Consider the following 25,923-nt stretch of genomic DNA (forward strand, 5'->3'; position numbering starts at 1 on the left):
TTTTTTGAATTTTTCTCAAAATCATGTGTACCCCCCTACGAAAATAGTGAGTTTTCGGTAAATGTCTATATATGAAGCCTATAATCTTTTAATTTGTTTTAAAATTAAAAACCACATATATACATTTGTATTAATGTATGATAAACTCTTTTCATGGTACATGGACATCGTTCTAATTTTTTATCCATTAATTTAGCAAAACTGCAATAAACTCCCTAAATCATAGACTAACCACTATAAAATTGTTATTCCTAGAGAAACGGAGACAAAAAGGTTCCAAACCTCTTTGAAATTCATCATATTTTATTACATGATTCAAATATGTATTAAAACAGTATTTCAATTTTTTTGATTTTTCTCAAAATCTATGTGTACCCCTACGAAAATAGTGAGTTTTCGGTAAATGCTCTATATATGAAGCCTATAATCTTTAATTTTTTTAAAATTTAAAACCACATTATACATTTGTATTAATTTATGATAAACTCTTTTCATGGTACATGGACATCGTTCTAATTTTTTATCCATTAATTTAGCAAAACTGCAAATACTCCCTAAATCATTGGACTAACCACTATAAATTGCTATTCCTTAGAGAAACGGAGACAACAAAGGTTCCAAACCTCTTTGAACTTCATCATATTTTATTACATGATTCACTATGTATTAAAACAGTATTGTCAAATTTTTGAATTTTTCTCAAAATCTATGTGTACCCCCCTACGAAAATAGTGAGTTTTCGGTAAATGCTCTATATATGAAGCCTATAATCTTTAAATTTGTTTTAAAATTTAAAACCACATTATACCTTTGTATTAATGTATGATAAACTTCTTTTCATGGTACATGGACATCGTTCTAATTTTTTATCCATTAATTTAGCAAAACTGCAAATACTCCCTAAATCATTAGACTAACCACTATAAAATTGTTATTTCCTAGAGAAACGGAGACAACAAAGGTTCCAAACCTCTTTGAACTTCATCATATTTTATTACATGATTCAACTATGCATTAAAACAGTATTGTCAAATTTTTTGAATTTTTCTCAAAATCTATGTGTACCCCCTACGAAAATAGTGAGTTTTCGGTAAATGCTCTATATATGAAGCCTATAATCTTTAAATTTGTTTTAAAATTTAAAACCACATTATACATTTGTATTAATTTATGATAAACTCTTTTCATGGTACATGGACATCGTTCTAATTTTTTATCAATTAATTAGCAAAACTGTAAATACTCCCTAAATCATTGGACTAACCACTATAAAATTGCTATTCCTAGAGAAACGGAGACAACAAAGGTTCCAAACCTCTTTGAACTTCATCATATTTATTACATGATTCAAATATGTATTAAAACATGTTATTACATGATTCAAATATGCATTAAAACAGTATTGTCAAATTTTTTTGAATTTCTCAAAATCTATGTACACCCCCACCCTACGAAAATAGTGAGTTTTCGGTAAATGCTCTATATATGAAGCCTATAACTTTTAATTTTTTTTAAAATTTAAAACCACATTATACCTTTGTATTAATGTATGATAAACTTTTTTCATGGTACATGGACATCGTTCTAATTTTTTATCCATTAATTAGCAAAACTGCAAATACTCCCTAAATCATTGGACTAACCACTATAAAATTGCTATTCCCTAGAGAAACGGAGACAAAAAGGTTCCAAACCTCTTGAACTTCATCATATGTTATTACATGATTCAACTATGTATTAAAACAGTATTGTCAATTTTTTTGAATTTTTCTCAAAATCTATGTGTACCCCCCTACGAAAATAGTGAGTTTTCGGTAAATGCTCTATATGAAGCCTATAATCTTTAAATTTGTTTTAAAATTTAAAACCACATTATACCTTTGTATTAAGTATGATAAACTCCTTTTCATGGTACATGGACATCGTTCTAATTTTTTATCCATTAATTTAGCAAAACTGCAAATACTCCCTAAATCATGGACTAACCACTATAAAATTGCTATTCCCTAGAGAAACGGAGACAACAAAGGTTCCAAACCTCTTTGAACTTCATCATATTTTATTACATGATTCAAATATGTATTAAAACAGTATTTTCAAATTTTTTGAATTTTTTCAAAATCTATGTGTACCCCCTACGAAAATAGTGAGTTTTCGGTAAATGCTCTATATATGAAGCCTATAATCTTTAAATTTGTTTTAAAATTTAAAACCACATTATACCTTTGTATTAATATGATAAACTTCTTTTCATGGTACATGGACATCGTTCTAATTTTTTATCTATTAATTTAGCAAAGCTGCAAATACTCCCTAAATCATCAGACTAACCACTATAAAATTGCTATTCCCTAGAGAAACGGAGACAACAAAGGTTGCAAACCTCTTTGAACTTCACCCCCTTACGAAAATAGTGAGTTTTCGGTAAATGCTCTATATATGAAGCCTATAATCTTTAAATTTGTTTTAAAATTTAAAACCACATTATACCTTTGTATTAATGTATGATAAACTTCTTTTCATGGTACTTGGACATCGTTCTAATTTTTTATCCATTAATTTAGCAAAACTGCAAATACTCCCTAAATCATTGGACTAACCACTATAAAATTGCTATTCCTTAGAGAAACGGAGACAACAAAGGTTCCAAACCTCTTTGAACTTCATCATATGTTATTACATGATTCAACTATGCATTAAAACAGTATTGTCAAATTTTTTGAATTTTTCTCAAAATCTATGTGTACCCCCCTACGAAAATAGTGAGTTTTCGGTAAATGCTCTATATATGAAGCCTATAATCTTTAAATTTGTTTTAAAATTTAAAACCACATTATAAATTCGTATTAATTTATAATAAACTTCTTTCATGGTACATGGACATCGTTCTAATTTTTTATCAATTAATTTAGCAAAACTGTAAATACTCCCTAAATCATTGGACTAACCACTATAAAATTGCTATTCCTTAGAGAAACGGAGACAACAAAGGTTCCAAACCTCTTTGAACTTCATCATATTTTATTACATGATTCAAATATGTATTAAAACAGTATTGTCAAATTTTTTGAATTTTTCTCAAAATCTATGTGTACCCCCTACGAAAATAGTGAGTTTTCGGTAAATGCTCTATATATGAAGCCTATAATCTTTAAATTTGTTTTAAAATTTAAAACCACATTATACCTTTGTATTAATGTATGATAAACTTCTTTTCATGGTACATGGACATCGTTCTAATTTTTTATCCATTAATTTAGCAAAACTGCAAATACTCCCTAAATCATTGGACTAACCACTATAAAATTGCTATTCCTTAGAGAAACGGAGACAACAAAGGTTCCAAACCTCTTTGAACTTCATCATATTTTATTACATGATTCAAATATGTATTAAAACAGTATTGTCAATTTTTTTGAATTTTTCTCAAAATCTATGTGTTACCCCCTACGAAAATAGTGAGTTTTCGGTAAATGCTCTATATATGAAGCCTATAATCTTTAAATTTGTTTTAAAATTTAAAACCACATTATACCTTTGTATTAATGTATGATAAACTTCTTTTCATGGTACATGGACATCGTTCTAATTTTTTATCCATTAATTTAGCAAAACTGCAAATACTCCCTAAATCATTGACTAACCACTATAAAATTGCTATTCCCTAGAGAAACGGAGACAACAAAGGTTCCAAACCTCTTTGAACTTCATCATATTTTATTACATGATTCAAATATGTATTAAAACAGTATTTTCAATTTTTTGAATTTTTCTCAAAATCTATGTGTACCCCCCTACGAAAATAGTGAGTTTTCGGTAAATGCTCTATATATGAAGCCTATAATCTTTTAATTCGTTTTAAAATTTATAACCACATTATACATTTGTATTAATTTATGATAAACTCCTTTTCATGGTACATGGACATCGTTCTAATTTTTTATCAATTAATTTAGCAAAACTGCAAATACTCCCTAAATCATTGGACTAACCACTATAAAATTGCTATTCCCTAGAGAAACGGAGACAACAAAGGTTCCAAACCTCTTTGAACTTCATCATATGTTATTACATGATTCAACTATGCATTAAAACAGTATTGTCAAATTTTTTGAATTTTTCTCAAAATCTATGTGTACCCCCTACGAAAATAGTGAGTTTTCGGTAAATGCTCTATATATGAAGCCTATAATCTTTAAATTTGTTTTAAAATTTAAAACCACATTATACCTTTGTATTAATTTATGATAAACTCCTTTTCATGGTACATGGACATCGTTCTAATTTTTTATCAATTAATTTAGCAAAACTGTAAATACTCCCTAAATCATTGGACTAACCACTATAAAATTGCTATTCCTTAGAGAAACGGAGACAACAAAGGTTCCAAACCTCTTTGAACTTCATCATATTTTATTACATGATTCAAATATGTATTAAAACAGTATTTCAAATTTTTTGAATTTTTCTCAAAATCTATGTGTACCCCCCTACGAAAATAGTGAGTTTTCGGTAAATGCTCTATATATGAAGCCTATAATCTTTAAATTTGTTTTAAAATTTAAAACCACATTATACCTTTGTATTAATGTATGATAAACTTCTTTTCATGGTACATGGACATCGTTCTAATTTTTTATCCATTAATTTAGCAAAACTGCAAATACTCCCTAAATCATTGGACTAACCACTATAAAATTGCTATTCCCTAGAGAAACGGAGACAACAAAGGTTCCAAACCTCTTTGAACTTCATCATATGTTATTACATGATTCAACTATGCATTAAAACAGTATTGTCAAATTTTTTGAATTTTTCTCAAAATCTATGTGTACCCCCCTACGAAAATAGTGAGTTTTCGGTAAATGCTCTATATATGAAGCCTATAATCTTTAAATTTGTTTTAAAATTTAAAACCACATTATACCTTTGTATTAATTTATGATAAACTTCTTTTCATGGTACATGGACATCGTTCTAATTTTTTATCAATTAATTTAGCAAAACTGTAAATACTCCTTAAATCATTGGACTAACCACTATAAAATTGCTATTCCTTAGTGAAACGAAGACAACAAAGGTTCTAAACCTCTTTGAACTTCATCATATTTGTTACATGATTCAAATATGTATTAAAACAGTAATGTCAAATTTTTTGAATTTTTCTCAAAATCTATGTGTACCTCCCTACGAAAATAGTGAGTTTTCGGTAAATGCTCTATATATGAAGCTTATAATCTTTAAATTTGTTTTAAAATTTAAAACCACATTATACATTTGTATTAATTTATGATAAACTTCTTTCATGGTACATGGACATCGTTCTAATTTTTTATCCATTAATTTAGCAAAACTGCAAATACTCCCTAAATCATTAGACTAACCACTATAAAATTGTTATTTCCTAGAGAAACGGAGACAACAAAGGTTCCAAACCTCTTTGAACTTCATCATATGTATTACATGATTTAACTATGCATTAAAACAGTATTGTCAAATTTTTTGAATTTTTCTCAAAATCTATGTGTACCTCCCTACGAAAATAGTGAGTTTTCGGTAAATGCTCTATATATGAAGCCTATAATCTTTAAATTTGTTTTAAAATTTAAAACCACATTATACCTTTGTATTAATATATGATAAACTTCTTTTCATGGTACATGGACATCGTTCTAATTTTTTATCCATTAATTTAGCAAAACTGCAAATACTTCCTAAATCATTAGACTAACCACTATAAAATTGCTATTCCCTAGAGAAACGGAGACAACAAAGGTTCCAAACCTCTTTGAACTTCATCATATGTTATTACATGATTCAACTATGCATTAAAACAGTATTGTCAAATTTTTTGAATTTTTCTCAAAATCTATGTGTACCCCCCTACGAAAATAGTGAGTTTTCGGTAAATGCTCTATATATGAAGCCTATAATCTTTAAATTTGTTTTAAAATTTAAAACCACATTATAAATTCGTATTAATTTATAATAAACTTCTTTCATGGTACATGGACATCGTTCTAATTTTTTATCAATTAATTTAGCAAAACTGTAAATACTCCTTAAATCATTGGACTAACCACTATAAAATTGCTATTCCTTAGTGAAACGAAGACAACAAAGGTTCTAAACCTCTTTGAACTTCATCATATTTTATTACATGATTCAATTATGCATTAAAACAGTATTGTCAAATTTTTGAATTTTTTCTCAAAATCTATGTGTACCCCCTACGAAAATAGTGAGTTTTCGGTAAATGCTCTATATATGAAGCCTATAATCTTTAAATTTGTTTTAAAATTTAAAACCACATTATACCTTTGTATTAATGTATGATAAACTTCTTTTCATGGTACATGGACATCGTTCTAATTTTTTATCCATTAATTTAGCAAAACTGCAAATACTCCCTAAATCATTAGACTAACCACTATAAAATTGTTATTTCCTAGAGAAACGGACACAACAAAGGTTCCAAACCTCTTTGAACTTCATCATATTTTATTACATGATTCAAATATGTATTAAAACAGTATTGTCAAATTTTTTGAATTTTTCTCAAAATCTATGTGTACCTCCCTACGAAAATAGTGAGTTTTCGGTAAATGCTCTATATATGAAGCCTATAATCTTTAAATTTGTTTTAAAATTTAAAACCACATTATACCTTTGTATTAATGTATGATAAACTTCTTTTCATGGTACATGGACATCGTTCTAATTTTTTATCCATTAATTTAGCAAAACTGCAAATACTTCCTAAATCATTAGACTAACCACTATAAAATTGCTATTCCCTAGAGAAACGGAGACAACAAAGGTTCCAAACCTCTTTGAACTTCATCATATGTTATTACATGATTCAACTATGCATTAAAACAGTATTGTCAAATTTTTTGAATTTTTCTCAAAATCTATGTGTACCCCCTACGAAAATAGTGAGTTTTCGGTAAATGCTCTATATATGAAGGCTATAATCTTTAAATTTGTTTTAAAATTTAAAACCACATTATACATTTGTATTAATTTTTGATAAACTTCTTTCATGGTACATGGACATTGTTCTAATTTTTTATCAATTAATTTAGCAAAACTGTAAATACTCCTTAAATCATTGGACTAACCACTATAAAATTGCTATTCCTTAGTGAAACGAAGACAACAAAGGTTCTAAACCTCTTTGAACTTCATCATATTTTATTACATGATTCAAATATGTATTAAAACAGTATTGTCAAATTTTTGAATTTTTCTCAAAATCTATGTGTACCCCCCACGAAAATAGTGAGTTTTCGGTAAATGCTCTATATATGAAGCCTATAATCTTTAAATTTGTTTTAAAATTTAAAACCACATTATACTTTTGTATTAATGTATGATAAACTTCTTTTCATGGTACATGGACATCGTTCTAATTTTTTATCCATTAATTTAACAAAACTGCAAATACTTCATAAATCATTAGACTAACCACTATAAAATTGCTATTCCCAAGAGAAACTGAGACAACAAAGGTTCCAAACCTCTTTGAACTTCATCATATGTTATTATATGATTCAACTATGCATTAAAACAGTATTGTCAAATTTTTTGAATTTTTCTCAAAATCTATGTGTACCCCCTACGAAAATAGTGAGTTTTCGGTAAATGCCCTATATATGAAGCCTCTAATCTTTAAATTTGTTTTAAAATTTAAAACCACATTATACATTTATATTAATTTATGATAAACTTCTTTCATGGTACATGGACATTGTTCTAATTTTTTATCAATTAATTTAGCAAAACTGTAAATACTCCTTAATTCATTGGCCTAACCACTATAAAATTGCTATTCCTTAGTGAAACGAAGACAACAAAGGTTTTAAACCTCTTTGAACTTCATCATATTTTATTACATGATTAAAATATGTATTAAAACAGTATTGTCAAATTTTTTGAATTTTTCTCAAAATTTATGTGTACCCCCCTACGAAAATAGTGTTTTCGGTAAATGCTCTATATATGAAGCCTATAATCTTTAAATTTGTTTTAAAATTTAAAACCACATTATACCTTTGTATTAATGTATGATAAACTTCTTTTCATGGTACATGGACATCGTTCTAATTTTTATCAATTAATTTAGCAAAACTGCAAATACTCCCTAAATCATTAGACTAACCACTATAAAATTGCTATTCCTTAGAGAAAAGGAGACAACAAAGGTTCCAAACCTCTTTGAACTTCATCATATGTTATTACATGATTCAAATATGCATTAAAACAGTATTGTCAAATTTTTGAAATTTTTCTCAAAATCTATGTGTACCCTCCCCCCCCAATGAAAATAGTGAGTTTTCGGTAAATGCTCTATATATGAAGCCTATAATCTTTTTATTCGTTTTAAAATTTATAACCACATTATACATTTTTATTAATTTATGATAAACTTTTTTCATGGTACATAGACATCGTTCTAATTTTTAATCATTTAATTTAGCAAAACTGTAAATACTCCCTAAATCATTGGACTAACCACTATAAAATTGGTATTCCTTAGAGAAACAGAGGCAACAAAGGTTCCAAACCACTTTGAACTTCATCATATTTTATTACATGATTCAAATATATATTAAAACAGTATTGTCAATTTTTTTGAATTTTTTTCAAAATCTATGCGTTAAACTGCAAATACTCCCTAAATAGTGAGTTTTCGGTAAATGCTCTATATATGAAGCCTATAATCTTTAAATTTGTTTTAACATTTAAAACCACATTATACCTTTGTATTAATGTATGATAAACTTCTTTTCATGGTACATGAACATCGTTCTAATTTTTTATCCATTAATTTAGCAAAACTGCAAATACTCCCTAAATCATTGGACTAACCACTATAAAATTGTTATTCCTTAGAGAAACGGAGACAACAAAGGTTCCAAACCTCTTTGAATTTCATCATATTTTATTACATGATTCAAATATGTATTAAAACAGTATTGTCAAATTTTTTGAATTTTTCTCAAAATCTATGTGTGTACCCTATGAAAATAGTGAGTTTTCGGTAAATGCTCTATATATGAAGGCTAATACATAGATTTTGAGAAAAATTAAAAAATATGACAATACAGTTTTAATGCATAGGTGCATTCTACAAAAACATATGATGATGGTCAAATAGGTTTGGAACCTTTGTTGTCTCTGTTTCTCAAGAGAATAGCGATTTTACTGTGGTTATTCTATTAATTTAGGAAGTACATGCAGTTTTACTAAATTAATTGATATAAAAGAAGAAAGATGTTCATATACCGTGAAAGAGAGTTTAGCATACATTAACACGAATGTAAAATATGCTCATAAAATTTAAAACATCACTAAAGATTTATATACTACATTATATAGAGCATTTAACAAAAACTCAATATTTTCGTAAGGGTACATATAGATTTTGAGAAAAAATCCAAAAATATGACAACAATATTTTTTTAATACATAGTTACATCTTTCAATAACATATGATGATGTTTAAAGAAATTTGAAACATTTGTTGTCTCCGTTTCTCTAGGAAATATCAATTTTATAGTAGTTAGTTCACTGGTTTAGAGAGTATTTGCAGTTTTACTAAATTAATTGAGAAAAAAAAATGATGTCCATGTACCATGAAAAAGAGTTTAGCATATATTAATACAAATGTATAATGTGGTTATCAATTTTAAAACAAATTTAAAAATTATATTTTTCAATATATAGAGCATTTACCGAAAACTCAATATTTTCGTAGGGTAATTAAATTGAGTTATCATTTTTTATCTTGATTCTCGTTGTAACATACAGTAAACCAATTTGTTCTGTTCTTTTCCTCTTTTTCACTGTCTGTAAAAATCCAACTTCTCTTTTATATATTGGAGATTGTAAATCTTTGTAAAATGTAATTTTGATAACTTCGATAAATATGAATGCTCTTTAGCCTTTGGAGGTGAAAAAAATTGGAAAATGGCCATGATTAGTGGATACTTGAAAATATTATGGGCTTATCTGCTAACCATTTAGTAAAAACATTTAGCCTTTGGGCCTGTATATTGATGTTTTCCGCTCTATGACAATCTGGCGTCGTTTGACGGATCTACGGGTTTCGTCTTGAGCTTCTTCATTTCGCAGCTTCACTAAAAATCACGAGTAAGCTCCCAGAAGAAAAGCCCTAAATCTCTTCTTCGTCGACTCCGATCTCTCATCATCGAAGATGTCTGTGCGTGTACTGAATCCTAATGCGGAGGTGCTCAACAAAACGGCGGCGCTTCATATGACCATCAACGCCGCTAAAGGTCTACAGGATGTGCTCAAGTCCAATCTCGGTCCCAAGGGAACCATCAAGATGTAAAGTCTCTTCTTCTTAGATCTATGTGATTATCTCTCGGCGTGCCTTCACTTTTTTGTATCCGATACTCAATTGATTTTTGACGCGACTGTATCTATCAGGCTTGTTGGTGGCTCCGGTGATATCAAGCTTACCAAGGACGGCAACACGCTTTTGAAGGAAATGGTGAGTGAGCTCAATAAAGCTAGATCTTGTTTATTAATTGGAATCTAGCTTAGTATCTCTTCTTACTAGTGAAGTGTGTTTGAGGATCTTCTTGCTAATTTTCAAAAATATTGTCACGTGACTGGCCTGCTCTAATGGATAGCTATATAATCTAGGCATTAATTAGTTTTGATAATGCTTATCTTTGCAGCAAATTCAAAATCCCACGGCCATCATGATTGCCAGGACTGCTGTTGCACAGGATGACATTAGTGGTGACGGTACTACTTCCACTGTTATCTTCATCGGTGAGCTCATGAAGCAGTCCGAGCGTTGCATCGATGAAGGTTAGCTCAATTAGCTTGATTGCGACTTGTACTTTGATTTAATGATGATTTACTTCAGCTACCTTGTCATGTTTTTGTTTTTAACCTCGGTGAGAAATGATCCTGATAAGTTAAATGTGTCTCAGGAATGCATCCACGTGTCTTGGTTGATGGTTTCGAGATTGCAAAAAGAGCTACTCTTCAGTTTCTCGATACTTTCAAGACACCTGTGGTTATGGGCGATGAGCCTGATAAAGAGATCCTTAAAATGGTTGCCAGGACGACCCTAAGAACAAAGGTATTCTTCGTTTGATTATATCTATATATCATTTGGTTAGCATTGAAATATGCTCTTCTAACTGCGTTTTTTTTTTCTTGCTGTCTTAGTTGTATGAAGGCTTAGCTGATCAACTGACTGATATTGTTGTTAATTCGGTAAGTTCATTATGCTTTTTACATGTGTATACTAATCTATGAATTAGCTTTGGTTTTTAAGCTTGTTTGTCTTATACTTAGCTTCTTCATGTGCATTACAGGTTCTCTGCATTCGGAAGCCTGAGGAACCTATTGATCTGTTTATGGTTGAGATAATGCACATGCGCCATAAATTTGATGTTGACACACGATTGGTATACCTGATTTATTAGAATTTAAGGATTCTCACTCTATAGAATAACGTAGTATTGGATTGAATCTTTTTGCTGGTCGTGGATCATAAATTCGATCTTTATTTACCTGCTGCTATATCACATGGATTGTTTCTCTTGTATTAGGTTGAGGGGCTTGTTCTGGATCATGGTTCAAGACACCCTGACATGAAGCGACGTGCAGAGAATTGTCACATCCTTACTTGCAATGTGTCACTGGAGTATGAGAAGAGGTGTGTAATAGAAACCTCTGATTGGTTATGAAAGACCGTATATCATTGATTTCTTAGCCTAACTTTGTATATATCAGTGAAATTAATGCAGGTTTTTTCTACTCGAATGCCGAACAGAGGGAAGCCATGGTTACTGCAGAGCGACGTTCAGTTGATGAAAGAGTCAAGAAAATCATTGAGCTGAAGAACAAGGTGGGCTGAAACTACTACATCTAAGTCATATGCTGTAACGCTTCAGATATTTACATGGTCTGTTTTCCATGCAGGTTTGTGCTGGTAACGATAACAGCTTTGTTATCATAAATCAGAAGGGTATTGATCCCCCATCATTGGATCTGCTTGCTAGAGAAGGGGTAAGCTATGACTAATTTTGTATCATTTTCTGGCATCCATAATTGTGAAATCAAGTTAATTGAAATGTTAAGGCAAAATGAATTTAAAAAAATAGAGAAACGATTTTCCACCTAAACGCTTTTAGATGCATGGATCTTTCACTGAGCTTGTTTTTCATTTCGTGCCTCTCGTGTCTATAGGCTGTTACAGTCTATTTATCTTTATGTTTCTTTACGTTTAATTGTTTCTCCAGATAATTGCCCTTCGAAGAGCGAAGAGGAGGAACATGGAACGTTTGGTTTTGGCATGTGGGGGAGAAGCTGTGAACTCTGTTGATGACCTGACCCCGGACTCTCTTGGCTGGGCTGGACTTGTATATGAGCACGTTCTTGGGGAAGAGAAGTACACATTTGTGGAGCAAGTGAAGAATCCTCATTCATGTACTATCCTCATTAAAGGTACAATAGCTTAAACTTCTATCTCTTGGCCCTTAAGTTTTAAAGGTCAGTTTTTCTTTTTACATGCCTTGTCATTGATCATCCGTGAATTACTTGGTGTTTGTAGGGCCTAACGACCACACCATTGCTCAAATTAAGGATGCTGTCCGTGATGGCTTACGATCAGTTAAGAATACATTGGAAGATGAGTGTGTTGTATTAGTAAGTACCTTCTTTTCCTCACAGAGATTAAAGACAATTCCTTTTCAGTGTGGTTGTTGGTTATGTATGCTTATGGTTTGTCATGTTTGGCAGGGAGCCGGGGCTTTTGAAGTTGCAGCTAGACAGCACTTAATGAATGAAGTCAAGAAAACCGTTCAAGGGGTAAGTATTAAGTAATACCCCTCTGCTCCTATAGCAGGTCTTGATTTTTTTCTGTTGCTAATGTGAATTGTGGGGTTAATTGCAGCGAGCTCAGCTCGGTGTAGAAGCTTTTGCTAACGCTCTTCTCGTGGTTCCGAAGACACTAGCTGAAAATGCTGGTCTTGATACACAAGACGTTATCATTTCACTTACGGTATTAGACTTTCATTTCCCTCTTCCGCTATCAAATAATAATGCTCTAAGAGGACAACATATATAAAGTTGTTATTTTATGGTTTGTCTGACTGAATTTGTATTGTGTGTACAGAGTGAGCATGACAAAGGAAACGTCGTGGGAGTAAGCCTGGTGGACGGAGAACCCATCGACCCTCAGCTTGCTGGTATATTCGACAACTACTCGGTGAAACGCCAACTTATCAATTCAGGGTAATGTTCAAAACCAAAACGCAAACATTAAAATTAGACGTTTGAATAATGTTAACAATGAGAAGCCTGAATTGGTAAAAATGTGTTGCAGGCCGGTGATAGCGTCGCAGTTGCTATTAGTGGATGAAGTGATTCGTGCTGGAAGGAATATGAGGAAGCCTACTTAAACAACACTACATGTTATTGTTTTCACCTTATACTCTTTTGTTTCATGTTCTTCTTTCTAGTTTTTGAGTATGTTTTTGAGCTCTCTTTTTTTCTCTTTTCCCATGTACCTTCTGTTTGTAATAGTTACCTCGAATCTCTGTTTTTTTTAATTTATTTTTTCTTTTGGGGTTCTACTCTTTTTCTTGTTTTTTCTTCTCTATTCTTTCTTTAAGTACTTGTGATTTTGGAAAGATAACGAACTTTCATGGAACTGGGAGAAAATGATTATTTTCAAAACAGTAAAGTCCAATTTTCCGACAATGCACGGTGATACTTTAACGATTCCATCATATAAATTATTAATTTTTGGCGGAAATAAAGTCTTTGACGGGTCAACGACGCTAGACACTTGTCACACTCTAATTGGGCCTTCTTCCACGTACTTTCTCCGACAATCAAAGCCCATCTCTTTCCCTTTTTCCCCCTTATTTCTTCTCACTGCCTTCATTTTGCGTCTCAAGACTTCGATCTCGACAAATCCCTAATTCCCAAAACTCCCTCTCGGTAAGCTCCTCCAGATCTCACCTCTCTTTGCTCATACTCCAACGAATCGTACTATCTCTGTCGCTAGATATTGATCTTATCGTTTCGTTTTGTGTACTTGGAAACTTCGTTTGCTATGTTAGTTTTGCTCGTTGTTATAATCTAGATCTGAGCTTATTCACGATCGATTCTTCTGGTTACTTCGCCAGATCTTGCTATGAGTTGGTTTAATCAGTGTCTTTTGACTTTCTAGTGTTAGATTCGTTTGTATTTGTAACTGATCTGCACGAAATGATCGTTACAGTGATGTTAAACTATATTTGAAAACAGGATCTACGAAACGGTGTCGTTTCTATCGATGACTGATCTGTACGATATGCTACTTACAGTGATGATAAACTTCTTTTTTTTTTCTGAAAACAGGATCTATAACAAAGACTGTGATACGAAACGATGTCGTCTCCTCGTGAAGAGAATGTGTACTTAGCCAAGTTAGCCGAGCAAGCCGAGCGTTACGAGGAGATGGTCGAGTTCATGGAGAAAGTCGCCAAGACCGTTGACTCCGAGGAGCTCACCGTCGAAGAGAGGAACCTCTTGTCCGTCGCGTACAAGAACGTGATTGGTGCTAGGAGAGCTTCGTGGAGGATCATTTCTTCTATTGAGCAGAAGGAAGAGAGCAGAGGGAATGAAGATCACGTTGCTATTATCAAGGACTATAGAGGGAAGATCGAGACCGAGCTTAGCAAGATCTGCGATGGGATTTTGAACCTTCTTGATTCTCACCTTGTTCCCGCTGCGTCTTTGGCTGAGTCCAAGGTCTTTTATCTGAAGATGAAGGGGGATTACCATAGGTACCTTGCTGAGTTTAAGACTGGTGCTGAGAGGAAAGATGCTGCTGAGAACACTCTCGTGGCTTACAAGTCAGCTCAGGTAAAAAAGGGTTTGTCTTGAGAGTAGTTAAAAGGGTTTTGTCTTGATGGACGCTTATGTTTTTTTTTTTATTCTTTTGATGTAGGATATTGCACTTGCTGATTTGCCTCCGACTCATCCGATTAGATTGGGGCTTGCACTTAACTTCTCTGTCTTCTACTATGAGATTCTCAACTCGCCTGACCGCGCTTGCAATCTCGCCAAACAGGTTTGTGTTTTGCCTTGTGTGATGCTGGTTTGCTAGTTTGTGACCGGACCTAATCTTGAAATTGTTTTCACAGGCTTTTGATGAAGCGATATCTGAGCTGGACACATTAGGAGAAGAATCATACAAGGACAGCACACTGATCATGCAACTTCTCCGTGACAATCTGACCCTCTGGACTTCTGACATCAATGTATACTATTTGTCTCCCTCCCTATATCTTTTCTTTTAACTCCTTATATACACAATATAAAGCATATGTGCATGTGTTTAGCAAGTTCATGTACTGAGAGTTTAATTTTTAATTAAACGTTGTGTTGCTCATTTTCAGGATGAGGCGGGTGGTGATGAGATCAAGGAGGCGTCAAAAGACGAGCCTGAAGAAGGGAAACAAGCGTAGCCGTTGAAGTGACCAGAGAGAGAGTGAGCGAGGCATTATTAAGTATGTATGGATTTGGCTCTTGTTTCTTAAAAACATATGCTATGGGGTTTGTGTGTAGAAGCAGAGAGAAGATCATGATTTGATTTTCTCCTTTGCAAACTCAAAAACTCTCTTCTTCTTTTTTTTGTTGGTTTTCTTTCTAGTGTTTTGAGTCTTTGGTTTTACTTCGTTGCTTGTTATTATTTTTTAGGAAGTGAAGAAACACAACTTTCTATGATTGCTTTCGATTCATCTATTTTTTTGCCGTCAATTAATCTTTCAACTTAAAAGTAAGAAGGCATGTAAACAAGTAGTGTCCAAGAGAGCAAAGTGAGAACCAAGCATTGGTCTACCTTGGAAAGCATATACACTATATCAAAGCGATCTGTACCAAATTCAATTTTGATATGGTCTGCAGAGTTCTCATAATGTCAGATAGAAACCATTCAAAAATCTCATCAAGCCATTTCATGAGCTTGTTGACGTTGCTTGGATTGAGAACCGGTTTGGTGAGATTATGGATTTTGGATTTGGGTTCAATGTGGTCTAACTCTCATAACATCGAATTTGCATCAAGTTGTGTTTAACTGTCATTTTAAATCTCAAACTTTTGTTAAATGAACCATATTATACGATGATATTGGAACTTAAAAACAGTTAGTTTTTTTTTTTTTGAAACACCGAAAACAGAATTAGTCGCTAAAAGCAATGGTTAAACAAAACGGCGTCATGTTAGTTTAACCATTGTTTAAAAAAATGGGGAAATAATTATAAAAGCCTACACTCTAAATTTATGATTATTAAAAGCACAAATTTTCATATAAGCAGTTAAAACATCTGATTGTGTTTGAATTTCATTTTAAAACTTGAATTAGACATATTGTGAAGTGATTAACATAATTTAGAATAAATTCAACTAGTCACTAATAACTACGATAAAGCAAATTTTGTTAGTTTGGTTTTTTGATTTGTCAATATAGAAAATATTATTTATTTTAGTTTATGCAATGTTTGATTAATTATGAATAATGTCATATAAACTTAGTTGGGAATGAGAGCATCTCTAACTACACATCGTCATGACCAAGGTGAGATAGACATTCTCTTCTCACTAAAAGAGTAGACCATGAATTAACTTCCACCTGCTTACATGTGGTGTTCGTGTTCCAAAAGTAATCAACAAGCTTCAGGTTCTATATTGAAACGTCGGTACCGTGACCGCAAAAAAAGACAGAGTTGATAATGTTTGGTTTGTTCAATCCTCTAAACCGAGTTGCCCATATTTGTTATCCCTAACTGTGTAGAGATGACCTTCTATGGTCAGAAAAATCGTACACATGGTATTAACTTCCACCTGCTTGCATGGGGTGTTAGTGTTCCAAAAGTACTCAACAAACTTCGGCTTCAGTACTGAATTGTATTTACCATGACCACATGAAAATACTGAATTGTGGCCATATGTGAATACTTCTCCGGACTCCATTACATAATCCACATTTTCTTCATTTGCTGAGAGTTGTTGAACCTTTGCAGAGAATGGAAAATATACGGGTCGCACTCCTAACATTAACCTAGTGGTGAGCCCATGATCATCTATGGTTGAGTATACACATGTGTTTTGGCTAACCAATGTGAAATCTCTTCCCGCCACGACATGCATCATCTGTAAGTAAATGTGTCAAGATTTTATCGAATAACAGGTTTCAAATTTCAATATTAAACATAATAAAACCGTATGAAGGATGTCCCATGCAGCATCAACACTTCTTATAAGTTCTATGTTAGGATATCTTATGCCTAACAGTATTTTAAAACCTTGAAGCCTCATGTCGCATAATAGATGAACATTACCATGAACCATAGTTTTCATTTTCTTGGATGTTATTACGGTATTGACTTGATTAGTCCAACTAAAGTCATCAACTACTCCAAATTAGACATATTATGAGGTGATTAATAGCTTAAAATAAATTCAACTAGCCACTAATAACTACGATAAAGAAAATTTTGTTAGTTTGATTTTTTTATTTCACTATAAAATATTCTTTATTTTAGTTTATGCAATGTTTAATTAATTATACCAATCAAATGTCAAATAATACTATTATGAAATATATTATAACATCATATTGAACACAAACAACAAAACAAAGAAAATTATAGGGAGCAAGGTTAGTACACAATATCAAACAAGAACTTTATATAACTATTGAAAATAGTATGTGTAATCCTTGAAGACTAAGCGATCTGATCCTTGATGACTAAAAGAAACACTAAAAATGCAAAGGCATGTAATTGTTGAATTAAATCATGCATATAAAACAAAGCAAGTGAGAGTAGTTTTGTAGTAATGACGAAGTATTAGCCTAATTTGGAAAATAAAATAATTGTTCGATTGTAGGTACTGAAAAATAGTGGTAGATTTTTCTCAATGTTCTCATACCGCATCCGACCCCATTTCATGTTTTGGTGATTGGTTTCTCTAACTAATTGTCATATTTTTGATGTAATTACAATAGACTAAACACTGTTTTTTTAATTAAATACAACTTGCAAAGAAGCTTTGGTAAAAGATTTTAACTACTTTTGTTATCAATAGCGCATTGGGTAAAGCTGTTGGTATGAGTTTTTCAATATTTCGAATAACGAAAATTAGTGCATTTGTGAGATATTTATTAATTGCTGGCTGAGAACCGGTTGGTTGAGATGATGTGATTTTGGATTTGAGGTCACTGTGCTTCTCTTTTAATTTGGGTTATGTTGAACCATGTAAGAAACCAAAATAAACCGAGACGTTCCCGGTTTAATTTCAAAACCTACATAAAGTTCGATTGTAACTGGTTTAGATACAAAACCGGTATTATAAACAAATAAACCAAAGAATCTTCGGTTAGTTTTAGAAACCGGTCTCCTTTGATTATTCTGTCGTCAACCGTTTCCTTAAAATCCAGTAAATAAATACACACACTCTCCGCAGAAAGTAGAAAAACCCTCTCGAACACGAACAATTTCTTCCTTGGAGCGAATCAATCAATCAATGGTTTGGGGTCTCTTTCCCGTTGATCCTCTCTCAGGTTACCTTTTTTTTTTCTCTCTAACTCCTATCACAGTATGTTTTTTATTTAAAGAGTGTGAAATCGTTCGTGTATTGCCTTGCAAATGGAAAAGAGTTTTGTTTGCTTGCTTCTATGTTCAAATATTTAGTCATTACGCAGCTCTGAACTATGTTCAAGTGTTAATTTCATTCAAGCGAGTTTTGGACCCATGATTGGTTGTATAATGATATTAGTCTTGTGTCTCAGGTGAAGATAAATACTATATCTTTTCAAAAGGGACTTACAAGATTGGTCGCAAAGGTATTCTTACATAACTTTAATCCTCTTTCTTGTTCCTTGTTTGATATAAATATGTGACTATGGTGTTGTTTATTGTATAGGATGTGACATCATTATCAATAAGGATAAGGGAGTGTCTAGGATCCACGCAGAGTTAACTTTCGACGCAACAGTTGCCTCAACCTCTCGCAGGAATAAATCTCCCGACACCTCATTTGTTATCCGTGTCAAAGATTGTTCAAAGTATGGCACTTTTATCAAAACTGACCCCGGGACAAAAGACAAAGTCCATGAGCTACCTAACAAGGAGAGGATTCTCAGTGATGGAGATGTTATCACCTTTGGTACTGGTGCAGCTACTTACAGGTATTATTACTAGCTAGTCCAATCTGATATATTTTTTGTTAACATGGCTTTAATCTGTTTCATTTCGAATAAAATCAATGCAGGTTGTCTTTGATCCCGCTGGTGTTTTACTACTGCCCTTCCTCTGAGACCTTTAAGGTGGATCGGTCCGTACAAGATGCAGTTTCATCAATCGGTTAGTGACAAACGTTATGCAAGTAAACTTGGTTCATGTAGTTTTATACTTAACTATGTTTGATACTTAGGTGCTCGTATTGCTCCTACATTGAGTGAGGAGTGCACACATGTTCTTGTTGAGCCGCGTATGCAAGTGAATGAAGCTCTGCTCAATGCAGTTTTAGCCCAAAAACCCATCATTTTGACGAATTGGGTTAAGGTATGTCAGAGAATACCTTTCTCACCCCTCTTTGTTGGTTTATTAATGGGCTCTATAACTTTCAGTGGTTTTGTTTTGTAGCTTCTTGGAGAGAAAAGTATCCGCAGCGAGTTTCCTGGAAACAGTCAGTGAGTATTGTCTCAATGCTTTTATGTAGTTACAGAACAAACTCTGCAGTTACTGACATGCTAATTTATAAATACAGGTACAGACCATCAGCGATGGTGGAAGAAGCTTTGGTGGATGTAATGGAACAAAACATCCGTGAAAAATGTCTACAAGGATTTACCTTTGTGTTGGAACCAGCAGACACCGTATAATAATCTCTTAAGTGCTTAAAATAGTCATTGATGAACATGCATTTACCTATTCTTTCGCTCTTTGTTTCCCTTATGCAGTACAGGTTTGGTAGCAGCTTCTCATCTTTACTCAAACTGTGTGGCGCAGAGACTGTTGCCGTAGCAGAGATTAGCTCCATGAGTCAGGTTTGTGTGCTTTTATATTGTTTTGGCTCATTTGATCGTTCTGTAAGTAGCCCTAACAAACCATAATCAACTTTACAGGATTCTCAGTATGGAGAAGCTAATCGGATGATATGTGTCATCCCAATAAGCTCAGGAGACAAGTTTGCCCGTTTGAAGCATCTCAGTCTGTTATCTAGAGTGAACGAGATGGACTTAATAAGCGCTGTCTTGTCTGGAACTCTACCTTCGACTTCGTTGATACCACCCTCTGGTGAGTACACACTGTCACACACACAAAGCCAAACATATTTGTTAAACTCTTATCTGAAACATTTCCCTGTTTGTAGTTGTGATTTCATCATCGTGCTCCACGGATGAGACAGTGGTAGCAGACTCTGATGTCGAAGAGGAAGAAACAACATCGTCAGTTCATATGATCGACGCCACCGAGAAGGCGGAAACACCAGAGGAGCCTCCTGCTGCGATAGTGATAGAAGAGAGTCCGGTTACAGCAGTGGAAGAAACTATGAATTTGAACGAGTTCAAAAGCGTGAACTTATCGGCAGATACCGAAATGAAAGACTACAATGATGTGACGACAATCAAAAGGGATCGTAACGATGAGCCTGAATGTGGCAACTCGGAGGTTATCTACACTCAACATCTCATTGTTAGGGATTTGCGGTCAATAAGAGATGTCCGGTCTACAGGAGTGGAAGGAGTTGTTGACTTCAAGCGATTTAGAAAGGTATTAGAAAGCCTTTGGATTCTGAACAAATGATTATGTTTGCGAGATTAATGAGTTTTTGTTTTGTTAGGGGAATGTTATAATATCAGGAAACAGCTTCAGTAGTCTAATACCTTTCGCCAAGGATCCATACAAGTAATCTTAAGTCCCTTTTAGCTCCTAGTGGTTTCTCTTTCTCCTCTTTTGTTTACTTAAACCTTTTGTTTTGGTGATGCCAGAGAGTACGATACCAGTGAAGTGACGGACTTTATGAAAGAAGAGAAGAAGAGGAAGCAGAGAGAAGCCGTTGCAGAGGACTTGTTCAACAATGAAAAGGTTTCAATCAAACAACATCATCATCTTGCATTGCATCAAAATTTATTGAGCAATTTTATTTACACTTTATAATTGAATCTGCAGGCTAGAAAGCGTGGAACGGCTGGTTCCATCAGCGGGTTTCTCACTCGAAGTTGAGGTTTCAAGGTGAATATGAAATGGTTATTGTGAGATAATTACTCATGGTTGTTTGTTAATCTTCAAGAATCAAAATGGTTATTTGTCTGTCAACTCTACTTTTTAATCTTTAAACTAAAATTCAAGAGGAATTTAGTGGCATGTGGGGTTACAAATACACTATCACCCGTTTATAGTCTTTAATTAGGCTACAAAAGTGTTTAATTTGTGATTTAATTATAATTAGGTGAATATATATATATACCAAATTACCAGACCATCAAGGCATCAACACTAGTAATAAGATCTCAGAGGGTTATAATCTGTGGATTCATCATCATTTTCAAACAAAAAGACTGCCTCTGTTTCATCCAGAGGGTCTTCGACTACAAAAATCTAAATTCTATACACCAAATGGAATTGGAATATTTGTTTATGTATTCATGTAGAGAGAAGAAGCCATTAAGGAGCTCAAACAATTGTATGCATTTTGGTTTCGTCTGTATGAAAGAGAATACACCTCTGCTCGTGGATGCAACAACTTGTCATAACGCTAAATGGCTTCTCGTATTAGAGATTCCAATATGTATTGGGAAGAAACTTCTGTTTCATGACGAGAGATTTAAAATCAAAAGAGCAAAATGTCAATCACAAAGTACATGACTGTGTAATCTAGTGCGTTGTGTGACCTTTTAATCCAGCCATTTTTTGACGTAAAAAATCATTCAACTGAGCAGCTTTCTTTCATTTTTATTTGGCCATTTGGACTAGGGAATATTATTGTTGGGGGGTCTTTTTTATCAATGCTGATACATAGGCAAGATATTGATGTAAACAAGAGTGGACGTGCCGGAGTGGTTATCGGGCATGACTAGAAATCATGTGGGCTTTGCCCGCGCAGGTTCGAATCCTGCCGTTCACGTTTTTTATTCTTATTAAATCCATTATAATATTGTTTTTTTTTTTAACACGCGTGCTCCACTCGTCCCTAAACGTCGCTGTTAACCAGATCTCTCCAGAATGTCATAACAACAACGCACCTTCAAGCAGAATCTCTCTCTGTCTCTCTGTCTAGCTGAAAATGGCGAACTCGAGAACTGTTCTGATCTTATGCGGTGACTACATGGAAGACTATGAGGTTCTCTTCTTCCTCTACTACTTTTTTTTTCCTTTCTTCGGTGTTCTTATATATACTAGCTTGTGCTTCTCTCTCAGGTGATGGTCCCGTTCCAGGCTTTGCAAGCTTTCGGAGTCTCAGTCCACACCGTCTGCCCCGGTAAAAAGTCTGGTGACTCTTGCCCCACCGCTGTTCACGACTTCTGTGGCCACCAGGTCTCTCGATCTCGATGTGATCTACTGATAAACTTCATTTTTCAAATTGTAGGAGAAACTATGTTGACGTATTTTTCTGATTTGATCACTTGCAGACCTATTCCGAGTCGCGAGGTCACAACTTCACTCTCAACGCGACGTTTGACGAAGTTGACCTCACCAAGTACGATGGGTTGGTTATACCTGGAGGACGTGCTCCTGAATACCTCTCCATGAATGCATCCGTTGTTGACTTGGTTAAACAGTTTTCAAGCTCTGGAAAGCCCATAGCCTCTATTTGCCACGGCCAGTTGATACTAGCAGCTGCTGACACTGTTAACGGTCGAAGCTGCACAGCTTATGCAACTGTTGGACCTGCTCTTATCGCTGCAGGGGCCAAGTGGGTGGAACCAGTGACACCTGATGTCTGTGTTGTTGATGGTAGTTTGATCACTGCGGCTACCTATGAGGGACATCCTGAGTTTATCCAGCTTTTTGTCAAGGCCATGGGCGGTAAAATAACTGGAGCTAATAAAAGAATCTTGTTTCTTTGTGGGGTAAGTGACTTTACTACTTTTGTTGTCTCAGTTTATTAGTAGTCATGGTTTATAATTTGTTGTTAAGTAAAATACGCACTTGGGTCCCTATAAACATTACAGTTTTGTTTTTTTTTTTTGACCTTTGCAGGATTATATGGAAGACTATGAAGTCAAAGTTCCATTTCAGTCCCTTCAAGCTTTGGGGTGTCAAGTTGATGCGGTTTGTCCGGAGAAGAAGGCTGGTGATCGCTGCCCAACTGCAATCCATGACTTTGAGGGTGACCAGACTTACAGTGAAAAGCCAGGCCATACTTTTGGTTTAACTGCTGCTTTTGATGGAGTAGATTCCTCCAGTTATGATGCTCTGGTGATTCCAGGGGGCAGAGCTCCTGAATATCTGGCCTTGAACCAACACGTCCTTAACGTAGTTAAAGAGTTTATGAATTCTGGGAAACCAGTTGCATCTATCTGCCACGGACAACAGATCTTAGCTGCTGCTGGTGTCCTAAAGGTCAGTTTTGCTCCACTACAATTTGTATAATTATGAAATTGTTTGAGAAAACTGATATATCTGATTTCATGTTAACCTGGTCACTGATGCAGGGAAGGAAATGCACTGCTTATCCAGCAGTGAAACTGAATGTGGTGCTTGGAGGAGGAAGTTGGTTAGAACCAGATCCAATTCACCGGTGCTTCACCGACGGGAATCTGGTAACTGGGGCAGCATGGCCAGGACACCCAGAGTTTGTGTCACAGCTAATGCTTTTGTTGGGAGTTCAGGTTTCATTCTAGATATGTAAACCGTCCCTTTCATGTGGAATCTTTCAAAACCAACTCGTCTGCTAATGTAATGTGTGTAAAAACTTGTGGCTTATGTTATTATGCTACTGCAGTCTCTCATGTTGAGGTTTTGAGTCTTTGATGTTTGTCTAAGTTGGAAATAAAGTTTATGAGATTTTCTTTCTTTTACATTCAGGGAGTATAGTAATAGAAGATTGGCATATTATGATAACTTAGTGGTAGTGTAAACAGTTTATTAAAAGCACAAATTTTCATATAAACAGTTAAAAACATTCGATTGTGTTTAAATTTCATTTTAAAACTTGAACTTATGTTGACTAATCTAAATTATACATACTGTTAAGTGATTAATATAACTTAAAATAAATTCAACTACTCACTAATAACTACACTAATAACTACGATTAAGCAAATTTTATAAGTTTAGTTTTTTGATTTGTCAATATAAAATATTATTTATTTTAGTTTATGCAATGTTTGATTAATAAACCAAATGTTATATAAACTTAGTTGGGAATGAGAGTATCTCTGACTAAACAACGTCATGACCAAGATGAGACGATCTTCTCTTCTTATGAAGAGAGTAGACCATGAATTAACTTCCACCTACTTATATGCGGTGTTCGTGTTCCAAAAATAGTCAACAAGCTTCGGTTTCTATACTGGAATGTCGGTACCATGACCACAAGAAAAGACAGATTTGGTAATGTTTGGTTTGTTCTATCCCCTGAACCGAGTTGACCATAGATGATATCCCCGACTGTGTAGAGGCACCATCTCTTGTTAGAAAGATTGTAGATCTTGTATTAACTTCCACATGCTTGCATGTGGTGTTAGTGTTCCAAAAGTACTCAACAAGCTTCGACTTCAGTACTGGATCGTCTGTACCGTGACCGCATGAAAAGACTGAGTTGTGGCCATATGTGAATATTTCTCCAGACTCCATTACATAAGCCACATTCTCCTCATTTGGTGAAACCTGTTGAACCTTTGCAGAGAATGAAAAATATACGGGTCGCACTCATTTCAGTGTGTACCATCGCATAATAGATTAATATTACCATGAACCACAGTTTTCATTTGCTTGGATGTCATTACGGTATTAACGTGAGTAGTCCAACTAAATTCATCAACTACTCCAAATTAGACATATTGTGAAGTGATTAATAGCTTAAAATAAATTCAACTAGTCACTAATAACTATGATTTAGCAAATTTTGTTTGTTTGATTTCTTATTTGTCACTATAAAATATTTTTTTTTAGTTTATGCAATGTTTAATTAACTATACCAATCAAATATAAAAATAATACTATTATGAAATGTATGATAACATCATATTGAACACGAACAACAAAACAAAGAAAATTATAGGGAGCAAGGTTAGTACACAATATCAAACAAGAACTCTATATAACTTTTGAAAATAGTATGTCTAATTCTTGAAGACTAAACTATTTGATCCTTGATGACTAAAAGAAACACTAAAAATGCAAAGGCATGTATTTGTTGAATTAAATCATGCATATAAAATAAAGCAAGTGAGAGTAGTTTTGTAGTAATGACGAAGTGTTAGCCTAATTTGGAAAATACAACAATTGTTCGATTGTAGGTACTTAAAAATAGTGGTAGATTTTACTTGATCATAAGATTTTTCTCAGTGTTCTCATACCGCATCCGGCCCCATTTCATGTTTTGGTGATTAGTTTCTCTAACTTATTGTCATATTTTCGATGTAATTACAATAGACTAAACGCTGTTTTTTTTAATTAAATAGATCCTTGCAAAGAAGCTTTGGTAAAAGATTTTAACTACTTTTGTTATCAAAAGCTTTGGGTAAAGTTGTTGGTATGAGTTTTTCAATATTTCAATAACGAAAATTAGTGCATTTGTATTTATTAATTGTTGGCTACCAATTGGAACATCAACATCAATTAGTGCGTTAGTGTTTAGCTCATTGAGGTTGCTTGGCTGAGAACCGGTTAGTTGAGATGATGTGATTTTGGATTTGAGTTCAGT

The 25,923-nt window shown here is 33.7% G+C and overlaps 4 protein-coding genes and 1 non-coding gene across 5 annotated transcripts; all 5 read left to right on the forward strand.

Annotated features, from left to right (window-relative positions):
- Positions 1 to 10,096: 10,096 nt before the first annotated feature.
- LOC103870903 (T-complex protein 1 subunit zeta 1) lies at positions 10,097 to 13,628 on the forward strand. The gene is made up of 15 exons (XM_009149085.3): positions 10,097 to 10,356; positions 10,459 to 10,522; positions 10,713 to 10,848; positions 10,974 to 11,125; positions 11,215 to 11,262; positions 11,364 to 11,456; positions 11,601 to 11,707; positions 11,785 to 11,899; positions 11,974 to 12,060; positions 12,294 to 12,498; positions 12,605 to 12,699; positions 12,793 to 12,861; positions 12,947 to 13,054; positions 13,169 to 13,287; positions 13,379 to 13,628. Exons 1-15 carry the CDS (start codon positions 10,223 to 10,225, stop codon positions 13,452 to 13,454), a joined length of 1,608 nt encoding a protein of 535 aa, XP_009147333.1. The 5' UTR covers positions 10,097 to 10,222; the 3' UTR covers positions 13,455 to 13,628.
- A 197-nt stretch (positions 13,629 to 13,825) lies between these two features.
- LOC103870902 (14-3-3-like protein GF14 nu) lies at positions 13,826 to 15,785 on the forward strand. The gene is made up of 5 exons (XM_009149084.3): positions 13,826 to 13,998; positions 14,401 to 14,907; positions 14,993 to 15,115; positions 15,189 to 15,305; positions 15,444 to 15,785. Exons 2-5 carry the CDS (start codon positions 14,431 to 14,433, stop codon positions 15,510 to 15,512), a joined length of 786 nt encoding a protein of 261 aa, XP_009147332.1. The 5' UTR covers positions 13,826 to 13,998; positions 14,401 to 14,430; the 3' UTR covers positions 15,513 to 15,785.
- Positions 15,786 to 16,025: 240 nt separating this feature from the next.
- LOC103870901 (nijmegen breakage syndrome 1 protein) lies at positions 16,026 to 21,416 on the forward strand. Its single transcript, XM_009149083.3, has 13 exons — positions 16,026 to 18,607; positions 18,836 to 18,889; positions 18,970 to 19,234; positions 19,318 to 19,409; positions 19,480 to 19,610; positions 19,692 to 19,738; positions 19,816 to 19,924; positions 20,009 to 20,095; positions 20,174 to 20,345; positions 20,422 to 20,822; positions 20,893 to 20,957; positions 21,041 to 21,137; positions 21,222 to 21,416. The coding sequence occupies exons 1-13, from the start codon at positions 18,571 to 18,573 to the stop codon at positions 21,273 to 21,275; spliced, it is 1,611 nt and encodes a 536-aa protein (XP_009147331.2). The 5' UTR covers positions 16,026 to 18,570; the 3' UTR covers positions 21,276 to 21,416.
- Positions 21,417 to 22,094: 678 nt separating this feature from the next.
- TRNAS-AGA lies at positions 22,095 to 22,176 on the forward strand. The gene has a single exon. It is a non-coding gene; the product is annotated as a tRNA-Ser (tRNA).
- A 24-nt stretch (positions 22,177 to 22,200) lies between these two features.
- On the forward strand, positions 22,201 to 24,073 carry LOC103870900 (protein DJ-1 homolog D). Its single transcript, XM_009149080.3, has 5 exons — positions 22,201 to 22,392; positions 22,470 to 22,586; positions 22,682 to 23,122; positions 23,253 to 23,615; positions 23,708 to 24,073. Exons 1-5 carry the CDS (start codon positions 22,336 to 22,338, stop codon positions 23,894 to 23,896), a joined length of 1,167 nt encoding a protein of 388 aa, XP_009147328.2. The 5' UTR covers positions 22,201 to 22,335; the 3' UTR covers positions 23,897 to 24,073.
- Positions 24,074 to 25,923: the final 1,850 nt, after the last annotated feature.

The sequence above is a fragment of the Brassica rapa genome, chromosome A05 (assembly GCF_000309985.2).
Source record: "Brassica rapa cultivar Chiifu-401-42 chromosome A05, CAAS_Brap_v3.01, whole genome shotgun sequence".
In the NCBI taxonomy this organism is placed as follows: Eukaryota; Viridiplantae; Streptophyta; class Magnoliopsida; order Brassicales; family Brassicaceae; genus Brassica; species Brassica rapa.